Raw genomic sequence first — 23,265 nt, 5'->3', positions numbered from 1 at the left:
ACGTTTTGAACAGTAAAAAAAAAACATCCAGAGATGCACTGAAAGGTAATTCCAGACAAGGAGCAGCCCAGCTACAGCAATCCTTTATGCTATGGCTCCAGAACAATGAGCTACACAGAAGCATTTTCACTATGTCCATCGTGGTTTATAGGTCTTAATTAAGGGCCCATCACAATGCTTTTGTGATTGATTTGGGCCCTCAAACACACCTAAAGAAAGCTGTTGTGCACTTAAAAGCTGTTTTATTCCAGCAGCATGGTATAAGGAGGTCAGAGAGCTGTGCACCCACCTGCCCCGAAAGGAATTATATTCACTCTCCAGGGACATTACTGATGCCACTGATGCCTGTCACCAGGAATTAAGACAAGATAAGTTAAATGCAAGTGAAAGTCAAAGCTGCAAAAATTTACATTCAGTGAAGGCAGGCTGCCAGAAGGGAAGATGCACCCACTTGGTGCAGGAGGAAGGTGGGCTGGCTGGCACCCATGCAGGCAGAGACTGTACCTACACTGGCACCAGTGTCCTGCAGCACAGCTTCATCAGTGTGTACAGGAGCTGCCCATGCCACTGAGGTCATAAGCAAGACACACCATCCTGGCTAAAGCAGGAAAGGGAAAAATGCAGGGATGTTGTGCAGTATCTCATGCAAGAGACCTGGTGAGGTACAGACACTATGCCTGGTTGTGCCCACAAGGGACTTTCATCCCAGTTAGCAGAGCAGCCACTTCCCTGCTGGTCTGGGAGGAAAGCAGCATGCCTGCATTCACCATATGCTGATGTTTGACTTTGTACATCAGAGGAGCATACCATAAAAACAAGAAAAAAGCTCATTTTTAACTTTTATTTTTTTCTTTTGGTGTAAATTTCTAAAGCAAATATCGCCTTGCCTTCCTGTTAGGGCTCACCATGAGCTTTGCTGCAGCCATTTTTGCAATTTGTTTCATTAAAAGGAGCTCTTGGGTTTCACTGGGGGGGGGGGAGGGTGATGTGGGGATTGGGCTGCAAAACACCACCCAGTCCTGGCATGGACATTCACCGTGAAGCCAGGGCACTGCAGCCTGCACCAGCTGCTTATTTCTAACTCTGCTTTACTTCCACTCCTTTGGTCCCCCCCCATTTCTTCAGCCTGCTGCAAGAGTCCTGCAAAACCAGAGGAGATCTTTCCCATCTCCAGCCAACAAAGGAACCAGGCACTACTTTTTCCTGTTCTAAGGCCACCAGTATTTCCTGGTCCCCATGGTGGCAGCAGCCCCTTCTGTCCTGCTTTGTCCCAGCCAGCTCCAACCACTCCGGGAGGGAACGGCTTCCCCCCAGCTGACCCCCCCAGAACGCCCCTCTCAGAACTGTGTCAAGGCAGCACAGAGCAAATCAGACTGAGCTTTATTCCCAACGTTGTTTATTTTAAAAATAAAACCATATTTTCCACAGCCCCCTGGGCTGAAGGGGGAGACAGGCAGGAGGGCCAGATCACACCCTCAGCACAGGGAGGTCCATGTCTGGCTCCCAGAGGCAAAGACTGGCACCAGGCCAGTTTGCACAATCATCTCCAGACAGATCAGCCCCGTGGAGCTGGCCAAACCTGGCCCAAGCATCCACTGCCCTGGGAAGGTGGCATCAGGCACACGTCATGCTGATGGGGCCTGGGATGAGCTGATGGCAGCGGTTCTCTGTAGCTGGGAACTTGCCCCTCACCTGGGTGAGATTTCTCATGGGGGAGCAGCAATGCCCCTGGAGCGATAGCAGCTTCGGAGACTGAGAACGAAAGGTGTGAGTCTGAAGACAGAAGCAGGGCAGGGCAGCCTGATGGGCACAGGAAGGGAGCAGGCTGGGAGTGCTCACATCTTGGGGAAGCTGGCAAGATTGGCGATGCCACAGGCGTTGTTCATGTTGCGTGCCAGGAGCACGTAGCCTTTGTTGCCCCACTCCTCACCCCAGCTGCAGCACGAGAAGGAACAGCCTGAGCTACCAGCAAAGCCTAGGCAAACCCTGACCCAGAAGATCTGTCCCGTCATACCTGTTCTTGATGATCCAGTGCTTGGTGCCCTTCTGTGTGCCATAGCCCACTGCTAGCACCGCATGGTTGATGTTTTCAGCATTACAACTCTCATCATAATACACACCTAGGGGACAGGACAGGTGATCACACTTGGGACAAACCACCTGGCCGTGACTCAGTTTCCCCAGGCTGATAATGATCTGGCCACCAGCAGAGTAGGGGTTCCCCCCGGCTCTCACCCCGGCTGTAGAACTGGAAGGAGGGCAGGCTGGCATCAATGCCCACAGAGACGGGTCCAATCCTGGCCACAGCCCTCTTCAAAGCTTTCTCATTGCCTTCAGGAATTTCCCGATAGCCACGGCACTTGGCCGCCTTTCCGGTGGGGCTGTACATGCAGCTCTCGTCCTGCACAGAACCAGCAGGGGCCAGGTGAGAAGAGGACGGGAAGGTCACCCTGGGGGGGTGCAGGTTACCCAACCCAGCCTCCCAGACCCTGACCTGGCCAATGTAGGGGTAGGCATCCTCCGAATCTATGCCGCGGTTCTGCCGGACATACTCGAAGGCGTTGGTCATGTAGCCACCACCGCAGCCATTGTTGTTGGCCACGCAGTCCACCAGGTTTTGAGGGCTGAGCGAGAGCAGCTTCCCTGTCTTCCGCTTCAGCTGCCCCTCCAGTGCGCCCACCGAGCTGAAGGCCCAGCACGAGCCACACTGGCCCTATGGGGACGCAAGGGGTAAAGGCAGGGAGCTGACGCACTCTGGACACCCCAGCACCCCCAGAGGCACCCCACTCACCTGGTTCTTGACAGGTGTCACGTAGCCCTTCCTCCTCCAGTCCACAGCAGCAGGAGCTCTGTCAGTCCAGTCAGGGATATAGAGTGTGTCGTTGTGGTGTGGGCGGCTCCGGGGAACCTTCAGGCCTGTCATTGTCCTCACCACCTCCTCACTGGTCTGTGGAAGGAGCCGAAGCAGGTGGGTGAAGCCATAGGGCTACTGGGCAGAGCACCCAAGGGCGCTCTGACTGTCCCCTCTCTCCCACCCCATCGCCGGCTCCCCAGTCACTCACCATGTCACCCAGGTGGTTCATGGCCAGCTCAAAGGTATGGACACCCAGCGTATGCTCCAGGTTGTGAGTGTTGATATACTTGAGGTTTTTCTCCCAAATCAGCCTCCGTGCCACCTCATCCGCCTGCGCCACAGGGTGAGACAGTGTCGGGGCACAGCACAGGATGAATGGGTCCTGCACACGTCCCCCTGCCACCATGGGGACTCACTCCACTGCTTCACACCCCAAAAGATACCAGCACCAACCCCATGCAGATGTCACCTCCCTAAGATCTGTCACCCCATTCCCCACGTAGCCCCAGTAATCTCCAGGGTCCAGTCCCCTCCTGTGGGGCTCTGCCGTACCTCACCATTGTACTGCTTGCGGTACGTTTTCTTCCACAGGTCCCACTGGATATCCAATGCCCGCTCAGGTTGCAGCTGGGCCACCACCGTGGGGACAAACAGGACCAGCAGTGTGGGCCACCACATCCTGGGGGACAGACAGACACTGTGGGATGGGGACAGAGGCCATCTGAGCCTGGCAGTGCTGGAAGGGAAGGACAGGACCCTGTGCATACACCAGTTTCAGGGGATAGTCCCTGTGCTGGTGCTGGAAGGGACCCAAACCCTGCGGCCACAGGAGCCTCGGGCTGTAGGGGACTGGAAATCTGTGACCACCCTGTTAAGGAGTGGTGGGAGACCAGCACCATCCCCATGGGGACCAGGACCCTCAGGCCATGCTGCTGTCAGGCCTTGGGGGACCAGGACCCACTGCCCGCCCGGTTTTCCAGGCCAGGGCCCTGCTGCAGGCAACACTGGCTGCACGCAGGCATCACATGAGCAGGGCAGCTGGTTCCCATTACAGCCCCGCTGAAGCCTTCCTCACAGCCTCCAGCTCCACCAGGGCTCCCCAGACCCCAGGGAATCCAGGTCTGGGGGTACAGGCTGGAGGGGACCAGGAGCCCTGCCCCCCTGGTTGCTTTAACCATTAAGACCCTTAAGTCCTCTTTCTCGCCAAGCCCCCAGGGCAGAGCAGGGGACACCAGCCCAGGAGTGCAGCCCCCACCCCCACTCCCTGCTCTGTGCCCGTTTCCCATTTCGTATCCCTAACAGGGAGAGCCCTGAGATGGCCACATAGGGCCCCATTTCCACCCATCCCTGCTGGGCTCACTTTCCCTGGAGGGCAGGAGCCACCCAAGTGTCCCAGCAGCACCCTGACAGGCCCTGGGCTGCCTGCAGGACCCTCACCCACTTACCCCGACATCCTGCTATCGGTGGGAGCGTGCCACAGCCCGGACTGGGGATGCAGCTGCCGCATCCACAGCTCTTTTATGCTGATGGATTGAGGAAGTTGGAGGCAGCTGGAAAATTTTGGCAGTCGCCTGGGATTGCACAGTGTTGGAGAGGAGGAGGAAACAGGAGGGGGGAGAAGGGAGGGGGGTATGGCAAGAGCTCTACCCTGGCTTCACGTGATGCTGTAGGGCAGAGCTGAGTCAGCCCCAGCCCAGGGACCAGCAGCTTGGGGTCTGTTCCCAGGGGCACTCTGCTGCCCCGCTGGAGACCCCCGAGCCAGCCCAGCACCCCACAGAGGGCTGAGCACCCGCTTGCTTCAGGAGCGGCATCGCACAGCAGGATTAGGCCTGAGCAGTTCAGGGTCATTGTGCAATGCTTGGAGCACTCAGCATAGGGCCCCAGCTCTGCCTGTGGCTGCTCTCCCGCTCTGTGACCTCCTGCTGGGGCAGGATTTGGGCCACCCCAGACACCCAGCCCCCGCTGGGGGGGACGGGTCTGGGAGAGCTGCGGCCCCGTGGCCCAGCCTTGCGTCCAGGCAGCATGGCCATGGGGAAGCAGGGCCAGACGGTGCTTTCTGCTGTGACTGTCACCCCATCATGTGGCTCCCATGGGGACGAGTCAGAAAACCCTCCTTATTCACATTCCAGAGGGCCCTGCTGTGACACCACCATCCCTATGCCTGCATTCACCACCCCTGTCCCTGCAGACCCCACAGGGACATCTTCACCCAAACAGGGATGAACCACCCCAGGGCCACGCTAGGAGCAAGGGGCACTGAGAGGACGGGGGCTGCACTGCATCCATGCCACCATCCCCAAAGGCTCCCCTCAGAGGGAGGGACCCACATCCTCCACCATTGCCCCTGCCCCCCCCCCCCCAAGTGCACCCTCCCCAGCTGCTGAGGAGCAGGGGCTGAATCAGACCAGAGCTCTGCCACACATCCACACATTCACCCCCCACCCCCCCAGGCGGCCCTAAGCACGGGGCCTTGACTCGTCTGCATGTGATTGAGCCACAGCCCCGCAGCCACAGCACAGCTCAGGGCCACGCTCCCCTGCCCCAACCTGCACCAGGCAGGGGCTGGAGATGGGTCAGGGGCAAGGAGGGCTAACGGGGGTACCAGGGAGGTGCACTCTCCCCAGCTGCAGGGAGGGCAAGGCAATCCACGCAGGCCCCAGCCAGGCTCCAACACGAGCCAGCAGATCACAAGGGCTGCTAATGGGTTCCAGACCACAATCTGCAAGCAATTAAAGAGGGGGGAGGGGAAGGAAGGGAAGAGCTCGGGAACAGGCAGTAGGTAGGCACCCGACCCCTCCGTGCTGGCCTGGCATCGCTGCCAGGCTCAGAAAGGGGATTCGGGGCAACCCTGACAGGGGCACAGCCCCAGGGCAAAAGCTGGAGGTGGTAGAGGGGAGGCAAGCAAGGAGGCAGCAATAACACAGAGCTTTGAAAAAGGGAAAATATCTTGTTGTAAAATCTCTGCTACATATAATCATCTGCAACCCCTGCACCGACAGAGCCCTGGGCCCAAAACAAGCCCCCAGAGAGGAGGGTTGGCTCCTGCCTGCCCCAAGCAATTGTATGAAAAAACACCCCCCACACACATTGAAAAATACAATTATCAAAACAGAACATGATGGAACACTCCTCACCCCCTGCTGTCCCATCACACCCCCTGCCCTCCCCAGCTCTGTCCCTCGAGCAGCATGAGGAAGGGCACAGGTGCCAAAACCCAACCAGCCCCTTGCCACTCCTGGTCCTGAGCTGCTGCCAGCACCACAGCCAGGCCAACATTTCCCAACAGACTTGGCAATTTTTTCCCCCAACAGGCTTGGCATTTGCTGGCTGCTCAGCCTATTTTCCCCAGCTGCTTGAATTGTCCATGGCAGGACCTGAAACCCGGGGTCTGCAACAGCATCACCCACCAGAGCTTAGATGCCCATGGGCAGGAGGGAAGGGAGAAACATGCTCTAAGCCCGGGGAGATACAGACCTAACAGTTTCATCTTTTTTTCCATGCAGCCCCCAAGGTCCTGATGTGTTCAGGGGTGGGTTCAAAGCACCAACAGCAAGTCCAGCTCCCACTGCTGCCCTGGGACAGAGCTCAACAGCTGGAGATCAGTCCGGAAAGTATCAGAGCTGTAGCTTCAAAAAAGGTCAAGCTCCCCTCCAATACCCAGGGCTTGATTTATGTAGAAAGAAGAATTTTCCTCTTCTTTTGACAGGGAAGTGCTGATCCATTCTCCATCTGGTCAGGTAAGAACAGCTTCATCACTGGAGGACAGTGTGGTTTGATGCTAGTCCTTCACACACCCCCTTTGTCCTGCAAGCATGCACCACGAACCCAAGTATGAACACCTGGGACAGTTAACACCATACTATACAAAATAGATCTCCTCTAAGCCTGAGGAAACTCCACAGCCTGACAACCAGTGAACTGGCAAGAGAGACAGCATGGGGCATGATGGGCTCCTGCAGGCAAAGAGGGACCCAACACAGTTATTGCTGGTAGCAGTTTCCCTGGATTTAAAAAAAAAAAAAAAAAAAAAAAAAAAAAAAAAAAAGATGGGGGATTGATCAAGGGAGGATTCCCAGCTCTGTAATAGGAGGTTTGCATTTTTCATAGGTAAATTTGAAGCAAAATTTCAAGAGTCTTCCTTCCCCAACAAAGGCAGGAGGAAAAAAAAAAAAAGGAAAGTTCTGTTCCACTTCCACAGAAGAGGAACTTCTCTGTGTCTTTGTAAATACTGAAATTCATTTTTTACTTTACAGTAACACAAATGTTTCACTCAAAGCCTTCCCCATACAGACATTATCTGCTAGGTAAGTCTCCAAAATCTGCTTTTTGGAGGTTCTCCCCTCACCACTGAGACCTGAAAGTCACCACAACCCTTCCTTTCACCACACCAAAGAGGATGCCATTCCACAGGGGGGTCTCACCAACATGCAGGGAGGAGGGAGAAATGCTCAGCAGACTTCATCCAAAACAAAACCAGGTTTCCAGGAAAGATTAATATTCTTTCTCCACTGCAGTTATGCTGTTTCCTTCCAAGTCAAACTCCACAATGAACAAATCCTCCAGTTGAAATTTAAGCACAACTTGCCATCACAGAGGGAATCAAACTGTTCTTCCAGACCCTACACAGCCTGAGGAGAGCAAGATTTACCACAAGTTTTTCTGCTGAAGAATCCAGCAGATACAAAGTCAAGATTTATTAATATCTTTTTAAATCATTCTGATCCCTTTTCTTCTGCTCTCCTCCATTTTGTGATTTGGCAACAGCGTCACCACATAGCAGGAATTTTTCTTTAAGACTGTGAATGTAAGAGTGAACACTGCTGTTCAGAGCACGTAGTGAAAAATGCAGTTTCCTAGCCAGTTCCTGAATGAATCCAGGGCCTCTGTGCAGTGAACCAGACATCTAGCTCCAAAATAAAGGTGAGAAACTTGATCTAGAAATGGTAAAGTTGCATGGAAAGTGCAGAGCAGTCCAATCCACCCTATCCCTCCCCCCCCCAAAAAAGCGCCCATTGAAACATTGGTTCATGACAGCATGAAACCATCAGCTGCAAACCTGATGCATCAAGAAAAAAGCTACATACATAATATTTTTATGGCTCGTAACTATCCTGTCATTCACACGAATGACTGGGCCCCAAGAGAGTTTACGTGTCACACTGACAGAGGCCCATATTGATTGCACAGTTCACAGAAGAGATGGTGTCCAAACACACACCAACATGCCTGCAAACATGGGAATCTAAATAAAGCACACCGGACTGGAGACACTGTAACAACCTTCCAAAGACACCAAAGCTTCCACCAGTAGGTGACTCCTGACAAGAAAGCTTGCTTTTGACAAAGATTCTTACCCAAGCATCCTCCAGACTTCTGTTATACAGAGCTCACACTTGGAAGAGTTTCTTCCAATATTTAAAAAGTTACAATACTTTTTGTGTTTTATAGAAAAGAGTCACAATATAGAAGGTTGAAATAGAACAGTATGAGCCACCTTATGAGTTCTGGGGTAAGAGGCAGGCTGTCTGCAATCCAGACTGGAATCCCCCCCTAGCAACCCAGTATGCTGAACAAAAACTGCTCACAAGCAGTTCTGGAAATGTGGGGCCATCAGGCAATGAGCATAGCTGCTCTCACAGAACTCTAGTGCTCCTCAATCCTCCTGGCAAACAGTCCTCGCTGCCAGCACCGCATGGAGGAGATGCCCGAAACCACAGCATCATCTTCCTGCACAGGCCACCCATCCTCCAGGCTGTCAGGCAGAGCTTTGCCTCCAGAAGGTTGGAAGTGTTTAGAAAGTTCAGCAGTCTTTGAAAAAAAAAAAAAAAAAAAAAAAAAAGACTTAGGTGTTTTCCTTTACACATGGATATTATATATAGCTATAGTTTGCTTTCCCCAGCACTTGTTTTATTCTGAAAAAGAAGGGAATATATTCAGTTCTGGGAACTCTTCATTGTTGTAGTTGGGTCCTTGGTCTCCCAGCATTGTCAGCATGTCCTGTGAGGATATAAGAACAGAGTTATATCTGGACTAGGATAGCACACTGGTAATTTAGTCACCGATTAGTTTGTTAGAGGAGGTACTGCAGACAAGATGTCAACTTCCCTCTCAAGGGCACATAAGGCTTGTGTCTGAGGTTGCAGGAGAACAGTGAATTTAAATCACAAGCAGTGACTGTACTGTCTCCCTTTTGAAAACTGGGAGCACCATCTCACAGGAGGAATATGAACTCCAGAGTTATCTTCACCTTATGTGGTTTTGCAAATTTTGGTGTTCTTTTTGTTGGTGGGAGTTTTGTTTTTTGTAAGTTATAGCTAGAAGGGTTAATTCAGCTGCAAAACTGGCAGAGCTTTGTGCTGATTCTGTAACACATCAAAACACAAAGCCAGTCCAGCCAAGGCATTTCTGCCCTCTGCTTCCTGGTTCCAACTCCACCAGGTTACTCAGAAGTTTGATACTTCACCAGTTATTAAACAGGGACAAGATGCCTGCACTTCAGCCCACACCTAAGCAAACACCGTTCATCCCCACAACTTTGGCCTTCACCAGTCCTCACACAGGAGGTTAAAAAAAAAAGCACCGTCTTACTGAGAAGACCTCAGGCTGACTTGGCTGCGGCTGCTGCACGTGCTGCTCCCCAGACGGCGGGCCATGGTGCTGTCCTTGCCACTGCGGCCACATTCCCACACCTTCTGTTGCCCGTGTCTGGAATGGAGTGGGGGTCTGCGCTGCCTCTGTTGCTGTTCAAGAGGGAACAAGCCAGCAAGTTTTTCTAGGTGCAACCTGGGGTTTTTCAGTATTTCAAAGCGCGCAACTCATTTGTGGTGTCTAGCTGTTACACCAGGAACAGGGTGAGATCTCCCCTCTAGGGAGAGCCACTAAACTGTCACATGCATTAAAACATTTGTCTGGTTCTGCCCATCTACGGTGCAGAACAACAGATGCAGGTGTCCAGAAGGGTTTGTTTTCTCTCACTTGGCCTTAAAATTGATTGAAACTCACCTGTCCAGGACCCTTGCACTATGAGTATTGTTAAATCTGTTAAGGGCAGCATCTGCCAAAGCAAGAATTTAGCTGTGCTCTTAACATCTGGGCTTTCCCAACATACAACAAATACTGTAGAGCACTATCACATCAAGACAGTATCTGACTAATGCACTCAGCTCTATTCTGATGAGATTTTGTTGGTACTCCACCAACCTCCCCAACCCCCCAAGCTGTACTCACTGAAGCCAGTGCCACGGCTGGCAAGGTTTGGGTAAGCAGTGCCACTGGGGGAAGCAGTAGAGCCAGGTGCTGTCATTGGGCTGAAGGAGGATGGGGTGCCTTGGAAAGTCCCCATGCTGAATGAAGGGGGCCGAGTCTTCACTGTTTGGGATGCCACTTGCTGAACAACAACAAGAAATGGGAGAGGAATGAGAGATGCTGTTATTTGCACCCTCATTTTAACTAGAGTGAGAAGTTGGACTGGCCCAGCTTCACACCTAATGACCTGTCTCCAAAGGAGAAAGTACGTATACAGAGTATGTCCCCTTTCCATTCTTGCCCATCTGCCCTAAATTGTGCCAAACACTTTTTTCAAAGCAAAGTGCTTATCTTTGCCTGCATTTGCACAGCACCTAATGCAACAAGAAGCTGACAATGACGGGAAAGGAAAAAAGGGTCTTAGACTACTTCAAGCACTCAAAGCAGCAAACACATTCCCTCCCATCTCTTCTTCCTCTAATATTTCTACTGAGAAAATAGTAGAAAGGAACTAATTAAAACCAACAACTTTGGTGAGGTGTGGGGTAAAGTAGAGAGCACAGCGTAGCCCAGCAATTCACCCCAACAGCCATTGGTATTGCAACCCTTCAAGCTATTCAAATGCCAATGTGAGCAGTAAAAAGCACTCAACACACAGCACTGCTCTGCTAGCGAGTTAAAGCAGGTTGATTCATGCTGATGAGAAGGGCCTGTGGCACGGTGGGGGCTCAGGGCTTGCACTGAGGGTTCATACTTTGCTACCTGGGGTGTGAATGGTGGCCGAGTCCCCGGAGCCCAGTTGGTTCCGCTGACCTGAGCAGGGTTGGAGTGGCGTGAAATCTGTGCTAAGATCCGGCCTGCTGATGAGGGCTGTTGCTGAATAATGTTCACAGGAGGTACCATGCTGCTGCTCCTGGAAGAAGGGAGAGGCACTCAGAAGGATGCTAGGTATCACATACAGGACAAGCAAGCAAAAACACCATCCATGCAACTTACTGGTAGGGGAAAGTGAGCCCAGAAACATGGAGTAACTTTGCTCACATGCCAGTGTTCAACACGTTGCCCTGCTACAGACAGCTAGCAGGAGCTGCTGGGTTTGTAAGCAGGACTACTCTCACCCAGCTCAATTCTTACACTACAGTCTAGGCATGTCCAAGAGCTATAGCTACCCCACAGATAAGCTTCAGTAAGCAAAACAGCAGAGGGATATCAGGAAAAAAGTCTGATGAGGTGATGATGAGGATGTGGACTTGTACAGCAGAGGAGATGCTGGGCCAACTGAGGAGGGCCCCCTCAAAGCTCCTGTACCTCTGACCAAGAGCCGAGTGGCACCAGACAGTAGAGTGGGGTACAGAAGCCCTTGCCTCCCCACCCCTCAAAGGGAAAGAGGCCTGGATGGGCTCCCCCTGCATTTTCTGTGCACACTATGTAGGAATGTATGGACAATCACTGCCATGCACACTGGGGCTAAGAGTCCACATCTTTTGCAGAGGAAGACACAAACTGAACTGGAACAACTGCAGGACAAGATAAAGCTAACACAAGGCCATTCAATGCCCAGCACAGGAAGCCTCACCTGAAGTTCTCGGCAGGCCGTGATGGAGTAAAAGTGTTACCCTGTGGAAAGATGGGCTGGTTGGCAGGGACTGTGCTAGCAGGAATGGCTTTGTTCTGGTCTGTGGAGAGAAGTCAAGAGAGTCACCAGCAGGAACAGGGACAGAGAACAAGCCAGCAAGAGACATGCCTATGTGAAAGAATACTGTTTTGAGCCAAAGCATCATATGTGACTGTTCCTTATCCAGACACGGACTCCAGATGCTTTTGTAAAATCCCATTTAGTTTGATTTCCTCTCCACTTCCTAATAAACTTTGTATTAAGGTCTGCTGGGGATAAAGCATCCACTACATCCTATGTTCAGACTAGGAAGTATCTCTGGGGTCAAACATGAAGGATCAGACTAAGGCAGGCAGTCTGACACAGAGCTGGAAACAATTTATCACCCACCCCCTTCCCACACCTCTCCAGCAACACACTGGCTGCAGGACAACAGTGTTACAACAGCACCTTAGCGTACTCAGGAGTTATTCACCCAGTGTCAAAGTCACCACTGTTCTGCAAGACCTAGGCTGCCAGAGTCATGCTGAACCTCTGCATCCAGAGCTGCTCTGCATGACTGAGCAAAGAGCACTTGAATCAAAACGGAAATCGGATAAACATGCCCCCAGATGCATCTCACAAGCCCAGCGTTCCCTACCTGTATTGATACTGCTGTAGATTTCACTGAACCTTGGGTCCCTCTCCTGACCAAAAAGGCTCTCTGCTTTCTCCAATGGCTTGCTGTGTTCTGGGCCAGCAGCAGTCACAGGCTGAACAGAAACCTGGAAGCAGGTACAAGTGTGAGCCATGAGTACATCAGGCACAAAGGAAGTCAGCAAGCAAGGAGAACAGCTGAGGGCTCTATACACAAAGACCTCACATGCAGGAGGCTACGCTGCTCTCCTGACTCCTAGGTGCTTTCATCAGGACAGCATGGCCATTTCAGGCTGGCAGAGAACTGACACAGACGTAGCAAGGAGAGTTCAACAAGGGTAGATGAAAACTGAGCAAGCAGATCCGCAGAACTCAGGTCAGAATACTTTCCTATTCAAGTTTCCAACAATCTCAACTCAGTCTTATGCAGCCACTTTTAAAGCCCCAGCAAAATGCTATTTAAATAATGCAGGACAACAAATGTAAGGAGTAACTGAAATCCCTATAGATTTACCTGTGAGTGGTCGTAACCAGACAGACTCTCTCTTCCTGGGACCACCTCCAACTCTGTCTGTTGTGGCGGCTGCTGCTGCCTAAAATAGAAAGCGTCTGTAACAGGAGAATAGAGTCTGCTAAAAACGATTGCCAAGGAAACAGATACTCTGTGGTTACACCAATGATTCATTAGCCCAGAGGAGTTCACTGCTGCAGAGAGGAAAGTTTGGGTAGGAAGACTATTTGACAGGAGGGCAGAACCAGCAAGAGAGGCATGGTAAAAGGAGCTGAGCACCTCCTGACCTTGAGGGCAGCTGTGCTGTGCCCATCTCCAGGGGAAGACTGACGCTCTGCCCCAGCTGGGGCCTCTGCATAGAGTTTGAAAGGGCAGGCCGAGATTCCTGGCTTGAGTTCCTTAAAGCAAAGGAGAAAAACACATTTAAAAAATACCAAATGAAAGCAAACAGCTGGCTACTGCTTGTAGGAGAACATGTCTGTCTCAGACAGGACTGGAAACCATTTTTGCAAAACCTATTCAAGTGAAGGATCCTTCCACTCCATTTCCATTGTCTCTGAAAGGGGTGGTGGTGATCCCGTAATACAATGCTAATGGCTGTGAGCCAGAGGGCTGTCTGCCCCCTTCAACTCAGTCACCGAGCAGGGGAACAATTAATAACCTATGCCGGAAGCCTGGCCAGTTCAGCATCATTGTTAAAGCACAAGCACAGGTTGTGGGGTCCTAAAAACCCCCAAAGTTTTCCATTCAGATCTACATCAGACACTCCAGAGCTGGAGCCTGCAGAAACCACCAGCAGTTTTAGCTTTTAAGCCCAAGACACTGGTGCAGTTCTTTATGTTCTTCTGTTAACTGTCAGAATTTAGTTAAACACATTTTCCTCCCACAAGAAAGGAAGAGAAATACAACATTTTCTCAAGAGTTCTTTTGTAAGCTGCTGATTCTGAAGTAGTACCCCATCTCAAAGATGAAACAATTTTACACAAAACCTACCAAAGATGCACATAGATAAACGGCACCACAAGCAATCAGACAGATTAGTGCTTATCTGCTCTGAATTTGCGCAGTGTATTTAGAAGTTGTATACGGATATGAGAATGGATGTGCGTGGAACAAATGAGTTCAAAGAGATATCTCTAATGCTAGGGCAGGAATTAAGGCCTGTATCAGATCTGCATCAGACTTCAGCCCTGCGCTCAGACTGCAGTTCTCTAAAGCCAAGTGCTCAACACTTAATACTCTCTTATCAGAAAGCATCATCTTGCTAACTGGAGGAAGGGAAGAAGTGCTACCTGCACTCCAGGACTTTTCCTCACTGAAAAAGAAAAAAAATCCTGGCTTTTCACCTGCCCACAGGCACAAGCAATCTAGCCTTCTGCTTGCCTGGTTTGGAAAGATTCCATCTGGGGCACCCACCAGGTCTGAAGCTATGAACAACATACAGGCAATTTTTTTTCTTCATTTCAGTTGCTGCTCTTGTGTAATGGGCCTGGAGCTAACCCATGGGAAAAGACAGCAGCTCTGATCACTCCCAAGGGAGATGCAGCGGTGGAACAATGTACACTACCAACCTACTAAAATAGTCAAGAGGAGAAAGAAGGAGCAGAAATGATGGCAGCTTGCCCAGAGCATCACTCATGAGCTCATTCCTGAATCCAAGGTCAAACTACAGCAGTGGAAGAAAAAAGCGTTTACATTCTGCCATCAACTACAGACAGCTCTGCTCCCATGAAAAACCACTGTGGACCAGCTGCCCTCCTGGACTGCCACAGGAAGGCAAGAGCTGCATTCAAATCTGGACTTCACTCATATTCACTAATATTAGCTCTGAATGCAAACAGAAAACTTGCTCCAGTAAACAGAGTTAGACAAGGCACTGGTAGAGTTGAACTTTGCCGGCTTGCTAAGCTATACAACTGAGACAGCCAAAGGAATTAAATTTCTTGCACTTCATAGTCCTCTAGTGCCTGGAAAAGAGGGACTTAGTGATTTCTCCAGGGCCTAAGCACAAACTGATGGGAAGCTCGGTGAGGAATAGAGGCCAAAGCTCCTGTGGCTCTGTGTTGCTGATTTTTCTGGGACAAGATCCCATCAGGTTCACGTGCTATCACTGATGGTTGGCAAGTCATTTCCATGTACATACTTGACGTTGGTGTTGGTACAGATGATGTACTCAATTTCATCCGAGTAGGGGTTCTGGAAGGTAAAGGAGCTGGTTCTCATCCAGAGCCATTCCCGGTTTTTGGATCGGAATCGGAACATGACTGACAGAACCTGGCCTTTTAACTTCACCACCTAAAAAAACGTAATGCCATCAGTAGTACCTGATAAAAGAAGGTGTTGAAGAGCAACTTGCTTCTGAGCACAAGCCACCCCCCATTAAAAACTTGTGATGGCCCTTTGCCTGAAAGCCTACAAGACCATATCTCACTTTTTTCCCAGCTAAACAGCACTGCTACCATTCCCTTATGCTATCTTGAATACCGAATGATGGTGGTGGTGGGGGTATTAAATCTAATATTACCATTTTGGCTTATATTTTATTTATCTCTTTGCACTGGTGAGATGTATGAGAAAACCTCCAGCAAATGAAGCGCACGCTGTTGCTTCTGATTCCAGCTATTTGGACAAATGGATATGAGCAGCTGTTTTTGGAGTCATGAAAGCACATGGGCAGTCTTACCTGCCCTGCCACAAGTCCAACGCCCTCAGAAATAAGAGTAACCACAACAGGACAAACAAACCACATCCATTTCGAGTTCTGCACCACTTGGCTGGGCCCTAGAGATGAACCAGTGTTTCAGCCACAGAAGCATGGCATTCAGGTATGCACTTTGTAGCCATGTCTCTGGCCCTAAAAGCAGACTGGATCAGCAGCCAGAGGATGAATTCAAGAGTTAGATATCAGATGCTTCTGCTTTGTTTTTCGCATTCAGTTACGTGACTATCTGTAACCACTTGCCATTGGACAAAGAAGTAATAGCTAAGGTTTACTCTTTTGGTTTTCCAGTTATTTTTGCTGCTTTGCAAGCAACAAGACAGATTCCAAGTTGGATACCACTATGCATGCAAATTGGTAGTTTAAGTTCTTTACCTGCTGAAAGCTGTCCCGCAAAAGCTGTTGGTCTTCTGGGTGGCAGAAATCCACAATGTCTTTCCCCAGAAGTTCCTAATTTTAAAGGAATTGGGAGAGAAATCAAGCCAGCTTTCATCTGGCAGGCACGCTTCCTCTTTCAGGTCTGCCCCATTAATTCTATTTTTGACAGGTAGTTACTGCTCCCCCTTTCCAAATCATTGTTACACAAACCAAGTGCAGGAACTGGTGTGCTGTATTTTAGAGAGAAGCACAACAGTATTTGACTAACATTTGATCTCTAACTCAAAAGTAGGAAAAAACAATCTTAATTGACATTTAACATAACCCAGAGCCACCCACCCTGCCAATGATCAAAGCACTTTGAAAAAGCAGATGAAAAAGCAACTGCTGGAGAAGAAACACAGGCCTGGTTTAGTGGCTGGGCACTGTTTTAATCAAATTTATTAAGACAAGCAGAACCATGATGTACGAAAGAGGGAGTAGGAAAAAGCAAGTTTGAACAGCAGTTCTTTCTTAGAAAGCTCCTGTCATTTTCTCACCTGTGGCTGGTAGCCAACAGTAGCCACACAGCGGTGATCTATGAAGGTGAAAATGCCTTCAGTGTTGTGTCGGGAGATGAACTCTGTTGGCTGACAAACATTGTTCATGTCTGTACAGTTGGGCGAGCTAGTGACCTGCAAGGTAAGACACGTACATTGTTATCAGATCTTGTCAGAGCCGCTTTCTCCTGGCCTGGCAGCCCTGCAGTCAGATTTGTTGGAAGTCAGGGAACAACTTCAGACAGAACAGTTCAACTCTGTGGACTCTTAGGACAAGGCAATGTTGAACCATTTAAAGATGCTACACACCTGGAGTCTGCCAATAGCCACGAGGCAAAACTTGCTGCCCTGGCCAGCGTCCGGGTCATCATCAGGCAGTGAAACACCTGAGAGGGGAGTGCCAAAAGTTCCAGCAAGGTCAATACAGGAAGAACTGCTGATTTCAGAGGAAAAAAGGCATGCAGTTCTGACTTCAACACATCTCTCCACCCTGTTTTTTAATTCAATATCCTTTCCCATGAAGGAATTCAGTACATTAAGCTGCCTCCCCCCTCCCTTTTCTTGCCAGAAAAGTTCAAGATCTCTGTAACTTTCAGAATTAGCTAGTAAATTAGACAGCCTAATATAATTTTCATCCTCTACAGAGAATACTGCTTAGACACACACTTCTGTGTTCCAGCATCTGCAAAAATTAGTTCAATCCTAAAATGACCAAGTAACAGATACATTTAGAAAGTATTTGCTTGCACATTCAGTTCAGAGAATGGACAATTTCAAACTACATTTTTAGAAATGGACATATCTGAATGCTTTCACTAAGTCATTACCTGCAGGGGGCCAGGCCTTTATGTAACCTGTGCAGTGCACCACAACGTAGTGAGGTTCACCATCTTTTGCTGCACCTAAGCCATTCCTTGGGAGAGAGAAACAGTTCTGATTGTGCTATATATTAAACTGGATGAGGCAAGTTTTATACTTGTATTTAAAAAAAATTCCACACAACATCTTCAGGGTAAAGAAGAGACTTGACATAAACCCAAAAGGTGTAAAGACAAAACTCATACAATGACTAAGATATAGGAAGGAGCCTCTGGAGGCCATCTGTGTCTGCCCCCCCTGCTCAAACACAGCCAACTAGAGACAGATGCCCAAGTCTAGGTGGCTTTTGAAGGAGACTCCACAACCTCCTTGGGCAAGCTGTTTCAGCACTGTTACCTGCACAGTAAAGATGTGCTTCCTGATGTTCAGAGGGCACCTCTCGTGTTGCAGTTTGTGCCCGCTGCCTCTTGTTCTGGCACTGGGCACCACTGAAAAGAGCCTGGCTCCACCCTCTTTGCACCCTCCCTTTGACACATTGGTAAGATCCCCCCAAACTTTCTCTTCTCCAGGCTGAACAGTCCCAGCACTCAGCCTCTTTTAAGAAAGGTGCTCCAATCCCTTGGACATCTTGGTGGCCCCCATAGGGCCACCATGTCTCTGTCCTGTCTCCAGCATGTCTCTGTCCTGTACAAAGAGAGACTAACACTCCAGATGCAGCTTCAACAATGCTGAGTAGAGAAGGATCACCTCTCTTGACCTGCTGGCAATACTTTGCTTAGTGCAGCCATCAGCTTTCTTAGCAGCAAGGACACAATGCTGGCTCATGTTCAGCTTGGTGCCCACCAGGACTCCTAGGTCCTTTCCTGAAGAACTGCTTTCCATCTGGGTGGCTCCCAGTAGTTTGGAATTTGTCTCAGCTTCAAATTAACACTGGGATAATATGCACCAGAACCCAACAACAACAGTTTTGTAGAACACATTTTAAACTGACTTAAGACCCCAAGTATGGAGTAAAGAACTAACATTTCTCAGGACTATCTTCACCGACATACTGGTACTTCATCTTCCAGCAGTTGTCTCCAAGCTCTATGAGCTATACTAGCCCACCCTATACAGTCACTAACCACGCTGTGTCCCCACCACTGTCAGAACTGTCATTTCTTTTGTTCCTAGCAATGCAAAGGGCTTGACCATAACCCTTGTGTTATTTACCTGCAGCGATTCCTCATAAAGCTGAGACGATTTACAGAAACTGGATCCACTGAGCCGTTGCCACACCTGTACCAGAATTATAAGTGAGAGGGGAAAGGCTTTTGTCTTTCCTGGATTGTTTTTCCATCAAAACAATCTTGAATAAGACAAAGTACTCTATAAATGGGGATAAACCTTTGAAGCACCTTTGAAGCTCCATCACACAAGTCAAAAGCACTCATTCTACAGACTTCCAGAACTGTGATGACACATCGGGTCAAAATAAATTGTTACTTGAAACTGGACCTCCTACATCAACGGTTGAGCTATTTTAGCACCGGGCAAAGAAAAACCTCTAGCTCTCAACTGCTAGCTCTGTGTGGAAAGCTCACCCCATGTTATATCTTGTCTGGCAGAATGAGCAAAAAGCGCTGGAATAAAGGTATGAAGGGGACATTGGCAAGTTCAGCTTCAGGCTCTAATGAGACTTCCAAGGACTCTCTCCATTACCTCATTCGGCAGATAAAAGATCTTCGTGAACCCATGCACATTCTCATGGACTGCTGGCCTTCCTTCTTGACAGTACCTGTCTTTAAATCTAGGATGCGACCTAAAGAAGGCAGTAAAAACAAGATGCTATCGCAATTTGAGTCCTTTCCCCAACACAGGCACCAGGTAACGCATTAGGAAACTAGTGAGATATAAGTGTCACCAGTGGTACCTTTAGATGCATTCTCAGGGGGGGCTGCAGGATCCTTGTTAGAAAGGCACCAGGGTTTGGTTCCTTCTACAAAGGGAAGGTTTTGATCCAACCAAGTCCTTTGATGGCTTTCACGCTGCCCACCCCTGCCAATCCTCTCTCAGGCTGCTTTACCTGTCAGTGCATTCTCTGATGTGGAAAGCTGCTCCCTCAGCTTGCCCACGTCATCTGGGTGCACCTGGTCGTATAGGGTGCTGCCAAACCATTCAGACTGGGGCTGGTTCAGGACAGGAGTCACAGAATCAGAGACATACACCACCCTCCCAGTCTCACAGGACACTATGAACAGAAAGCCGTCGGCTGCCTCTAGGATCAGGTGTTTCAGTTCCTGCATTCACAACAGACAGACATGCTCTTAACTCCACAGACAAGCAGGTGACACTCTCTAAACTCACCCCAGGCACCTAATTCCCCCACCCACAATTTAATTTCCCCTCTCCCCCTGTAATTGCAGTATTTCCCACAAAGTAGCATTAAGGCAAGACCTGGTCAGTGAGAAAGGAGGGTTTGTAGGTGCCATCAGTGGAGGTATTGCCTGTGCCACGCAGAGACTTCATGTGAGAGACAGCCATGCGCAAGATGGTAAGCTTGTCTGGTTTACGGGCCAGGGCACTGCAGGTAGGCACCATATCTGACAGCTCTGTGATGTAGGCAGTCATCTTGTTCCTTCGCCTACGTTCAATCTCGCTGTGATTTTCCCTAAAAAGGCCAGGGGGGAAAGGAGGAAGACAAAGTTACTAACAGGCCAGAAGGCTCAGCCATTTTCCTATGGCGATGCTTCCACAAGGCCAAGGTGCAAAATACAGAAATGCATCAGGGTCATCAGGAGTTAGGACTACAAGCGTCTCGCATGCTGGTCGTGCATAAAGGAACGCAGGAACAAGTGCAAGGAGAAGAGTCTACAGTTGGACCTCCTTCGCTGCAGACAAGAGAGCCTCATTTTAAATCATGTTGATTCTCCAGTATCTCATGAAAGCTTTGAGCTAAGCTATTTTAAAACAGGGAGAAGCTTTTCCACCATTTCCACACCACTTCAGGAAGCCAGAGAATTTCTTCCTTTACCATGGCCTCTGATCTTAAGGTAGGATTCATCAGACTTGAGGGAGGAAGCTTGCCTTTAAGCAGCGAGGCCCCATCAGCACTGGTTCAGACAGGCTAAGAATACTCATCCCAGCCCCTCTTTGAGGATTAAACAAATGCTACCCCCACCCTTGTAGACACTCATCTCCAGTAACCATACAAGGAGGCCAGGATTGCAATTAAGACTTGGACACCTAAATTACAAAAAAAAAAAAAAAAAAAAAAAAAAAAGGGGGGCCTCACCTTACAGTGCCTTTATGAAGATACTTCTCAGTTACATTGAAAGCCAGCAATATGGCAGAAGGGAAAACTTCTGAGGGGAGATGTACACCTCATTTCTCTTCAGATCAAGGCCAACACAGACAGCCCACCTACCAGGTAAAGACCTGGGTGGTGCACACAATTTCTCTTGAGGCAGTACAACAATTCTGCCCATTTACTGTCCTTACAGATGTTCTTCACATGCCTTTTGCAAGTCTGCTCACAAGGCACAATTCCTCATCAAGTCCCCAGAAGTCAAAATATAATTTCTGTATTCTTTTTATCTAGTACATGTAATTTCACTGCAGCACTAACGTGGGTTTTTCAAAACAGAACTTAAAAGCCAAGTTTCTTATACAAAAGGATGGATCAGATGCACAGAAGCACATGATCAGAAAAACGTAATGACATGAGTGTTTGAGGGAACATAAGCAAGGGAAAGAGGATAAAAAAATGAAGCATTTATCAACACCCAGGTGTGTGCAATCATTCATTGACCTTGCTCCTTGCTGCAAGAAATCGATTCTCAGAAAAATTAGTGCTTCAATTATCACACTCACCTTTAATCAAGTTTCTCCAAACTTGCATGCTCAATTGTGAAAATTAAACTACCTCCACTACAAGGGCTATTGGGAAACCATTAGACATTTTACTTGCCCCACTGCCAAATGTTTTTTACTTCAGGCTCTTGCATGACAGCAAGAAATGACTACTGGGAAGAGAGTCACTATGTCATTGGAAGAGAAATTCCTGAAAAACACTGCTGTTTGCGGTAGTCACAAGCCTCACCTATAAGGTTTCCTTACCTCCTCAAATATTTAAGCTACGCAATACTGTGGTTAGGGAAGACTGTGTTTGAGGGTTATTTTTTGGTTTAAAACCAGAAAGTAGGCAGTAAACTGACCAGAGCCATGGCATTCTCAACATTCAGAACAGTCTTTTAGTCCTGCATACTGTTTAAGAATCAATCTAGGGTGAAACAATCCAAAAAAGGTACAAGGTAAGTTTGCAGAATGGCAAACCACAAAACAAGCCATTAACTCATGAATTATCAACCCTCAGCTCTGCAGCAGTAATGAGCCATGGGTGGCAAGCAACAGAAGCCTTGGCAGTTAAGCTGTTTTTGCAGTTCAAAACAGGGAAGGATACATTCAGGGTCAATGTTTTGCTATTGGAGCAATGCAGTCCTGACAACACACCATCTCTACCACCTGCAGCTGGGAACTCGTGTTCTCAGGGTACACTTCTATATTAATGGTACAGAATTCACAATGACTGCTTCAGTCATTTCAGCGAGAGTCATGGTTCCTAAGAAACTACAAACAGGAACTCAAGAAAATATCCTGCTTTCAGTAAGCCTAAATTGTTCTTCAACTTTCCTGGAAGTTTTTAAGGGACCATAAAATTAAGAAGTAGAAAAAATTAACCAGTACACTTTGTAATGCCTGTTTTGACAGTACAATAGCATTCCCATGAGAAAACTTTACCAAGGCCAGAACAAGGCAGTTGCCACCTTGATCCAGCACAAGAAAAAATGTATTTAGCACAAGTTAGCAAAGCTACAATACTCAGTGAAAGCAGTGGTCCAACCACGTTCTTCCCTGTAGTCTTCTGCGAACAAATCCTTTTGTGTATTCCCCAAAGACATTCTTATAAGGGAACTAGATGCCTTTCCCCTCCTAATTTGTATTACACAGCAATTTCCAGAAGTCTGTTCACTTTTAAGTCCTCTACTGCAGCAGATGAGGGAAGGAGGGGAAAAAAAGGAAAAGGGATGCCTAGAGATATATAAAGGAAAGGAAATACTCTGCTTGTCCATGCTTGAAATCTCCGTTCTCCTACCTGGCAAGTCTCTCCTTATCCGCTGAACTCTGTTCATCATCAGACCTAAAAATAAAATCAGCGAGCTAAGCTAAAATGGAAAAAAGTTTAAAGAAATGAAAAATGGGAAGATGTACTAGGAAACCCAGCCTACAGATATGCCTGTTTTGCAGGAGATTAATTCCATAAAACAAAGCAGTCACTTTGCATCATTACACATTAAACTAATCTACATTGTTTTAAAGTTTTAGAATGCTTATCAGAATCATAAAATAGGTAAGGAGTAGATTTTACATGTAACTGAGGTGCAGATCATTCTGTGCAAGATTAAAAGGTTAATGGCAAAACTAAGAAGAGGGTCTAGACTACATTAAACTGCTCTTTCTTTAAAGGGGAATAAAAAAAATCAATAGCCTGTTTGAGATTAAGAAAACAGAAAAGCAGATTTAAAAAAAATCTAAAGAGCATAAGGTTCACAGATACCACATTTTTGTAATGCTGTTACATAAACACCATTCAGGACAACAGTCAAGATGGCTACATGACAAATTACACAGATGTTACGCACATCATTTACAAAAAGGCAGGCAGACATTCCCATCAACTTGCATGCACTTTCAGTTTTCAGGGAAGAAGAATCTGCAAACCATGTTTTGAAAAGACTAGTAAGTTTTTCCGGTTCAGTCTTGGCTGCCTTGGATAACAAATAATCCTTCAAGAGCTACTGCCAGGAAAGGTGAAGGTAACCATGTGTTCTCAGTGAGGCAGGTGGGCAATCACTCAAAGGCTCAGCAACTAAGACGTATAATGTGCATTTCTGGAGTCTAATAGGTGTA

At 48.4% G+C, this 23,265-nt stretch overlaps 2 protein-coding genes across 13 annotated transcripts in view; both read right to left on the bottom strand.

Moving 5' to 3' along the window:
- Positions 1 to 1,385: 1,385 nt before the first annotated feature.
- On the bottom strand, positions 1,386 to 4,322 carry CTSK (cathepsin K). 3 transcript variants are annotated; one of them, XM_084303382.1, is made up of 8 exons: positions 4,300 to 4,322; positions 3,407 to 3,533; positions 3,063 to 3,185; positions 2,792 to 2,947; positions 2,495 to 2,713; positions 2,236 to 2,401; positions 2,015 to 2,120; positions 1,386 to 1,935 (listed from the first exon to the last, which is right to left on the bottom strand). In XM_084303382.1, the coding sequence occupies exons 1-8, from the start codon at positions 4,305 to 4,307 to the stop codon at positions 1,836 to 1,838; spliced, it is 1,005 nt and encodes a 334-aa protein (XP_084159508.1). In that variant the 5' UTR covers positions 4,308 to 4,322; the 3' UTR covers positions 1,386 to 1,835. The 3 variants fall into 3 exon arrangements, with proteins under 3 accessions (XP_084159508.1, XP_084159507.1, XP_084159506.1); XM_084303381.1 differs by lacking the exon at positions 4,300 to 4,322 and having other exon boundaries at positions 3,407 to 3,783; XM_084303380.1 differs by lacking the exon at positions 4,300 to 4,322 and having other exon boundaries at positions 2,236 to 2,713; positions 3,407 to 3,783.
- A 1,497-nt stretch (positions 4,323 to 5,819) lies between these two features.
- ARNT (aryl hydrocarbon receptor nuclear translocator) overlaps positions 5,820 to 23,265 on the bottom strand; it is a 29,440-nt gene continuing 11,994 nt past the window's right edge. The window contains exons 5-24 of one of the 10 annotated variants that reach the window (XR_014619202.1): positions 22,451 to 22,495; positions 19,753 to 19,966; positions 19,382 to 19,595; positions 19,229 to 19,294; positions 19,018 to 19,117; positions 18,529 to 18,594; positions 17,325 to 17,410; positions 16,807 to 16,883; positions 16,498 to 16,632; positions 15,956 to 16,030; positions 15,005 to 15,156; positions 13,149 to 13,259; positions 12,865 to 12,943; positions 12,355 to 12,478; positions 11,676 to 11,775; positions 10,862 to 11,012; positions 10,082 to 10,241; positions 9,443 to 9,594; positions 7,276 to 8,662; positions 5,820 to 6,658 (exon numbers count right to left, since the gene is read on the bottom strand). Coding sequence is in view for 9 of the 10 variants with exons in the window: in XM_084303266.1 (XP_084159392.1) it covers positions 8,498 to 8,662; positions 9,443 to 9,594; positions 10,082 to 10,241; positions 10,862 to 11,012; positions 11,676 to 11,775; positions 12,355 to 12,478; positions 12,865 to 12,943; positions 13,149 to 13,259; positions 15,005 to 15,156; positions 15,956 to 16,030; positions 16,498 to 16,632; positions 16,807 to 16,883; positions 17,325 to 17,410; positions 18,529 to 18,594; positions 19,018 to 19,117; positions 19,229 to 19,294; positions 19,382 to 19,595; positions 19,753 to 19,966; positions 22,451 to 22,495 (2,272 nt within the window). In the remaining variant the exon portion in view is untranslated. Of the gene's footprint in view, positions 8,852 to 9,442; positions 9,595 to 10,081; positions 10,242 to 10,861; positions 11,013 to 11,675; positions 11,776 to 12,354; positions 12,479 to 12,864; positions 12,944 to 13,148; positions 13,260 to 15,004; positions 15,157 to 15,955; positions 16,031 to 16,497; positions 16,633 to 16,806; positions 16,884 to 17,324; positions 17,411 to 18,528; positions 18,595 to 19,017; positions 19,118 to 19,228; positions 19,295 to 19,381; positions 19,596 to 19,752; positions 19,967 to 22,450; positions 22,496 to 23,265 lie in introns of all 10 variants that reach the window. The other 9 variants (XM_084303266.1, XM_084303269.1, XM_084303268.1 and 6 more) reach the window with 9 other exon arrangements.

This window comes from Netta rufina (assembly GCF_964035555.1).
Source record: "Netta rufina genome assembly, chromosome: 29".
NCBI lineage: Eukaryota > Metazoa > Chordata > Aves > Anseriformes > Anatidae > Netta > Netta rufina.
The sequence above is the reverse complement of the archived record's forward strand: the minus strand, read 5'-3'. Positions and strand labels throughout refer to the sequence as shown.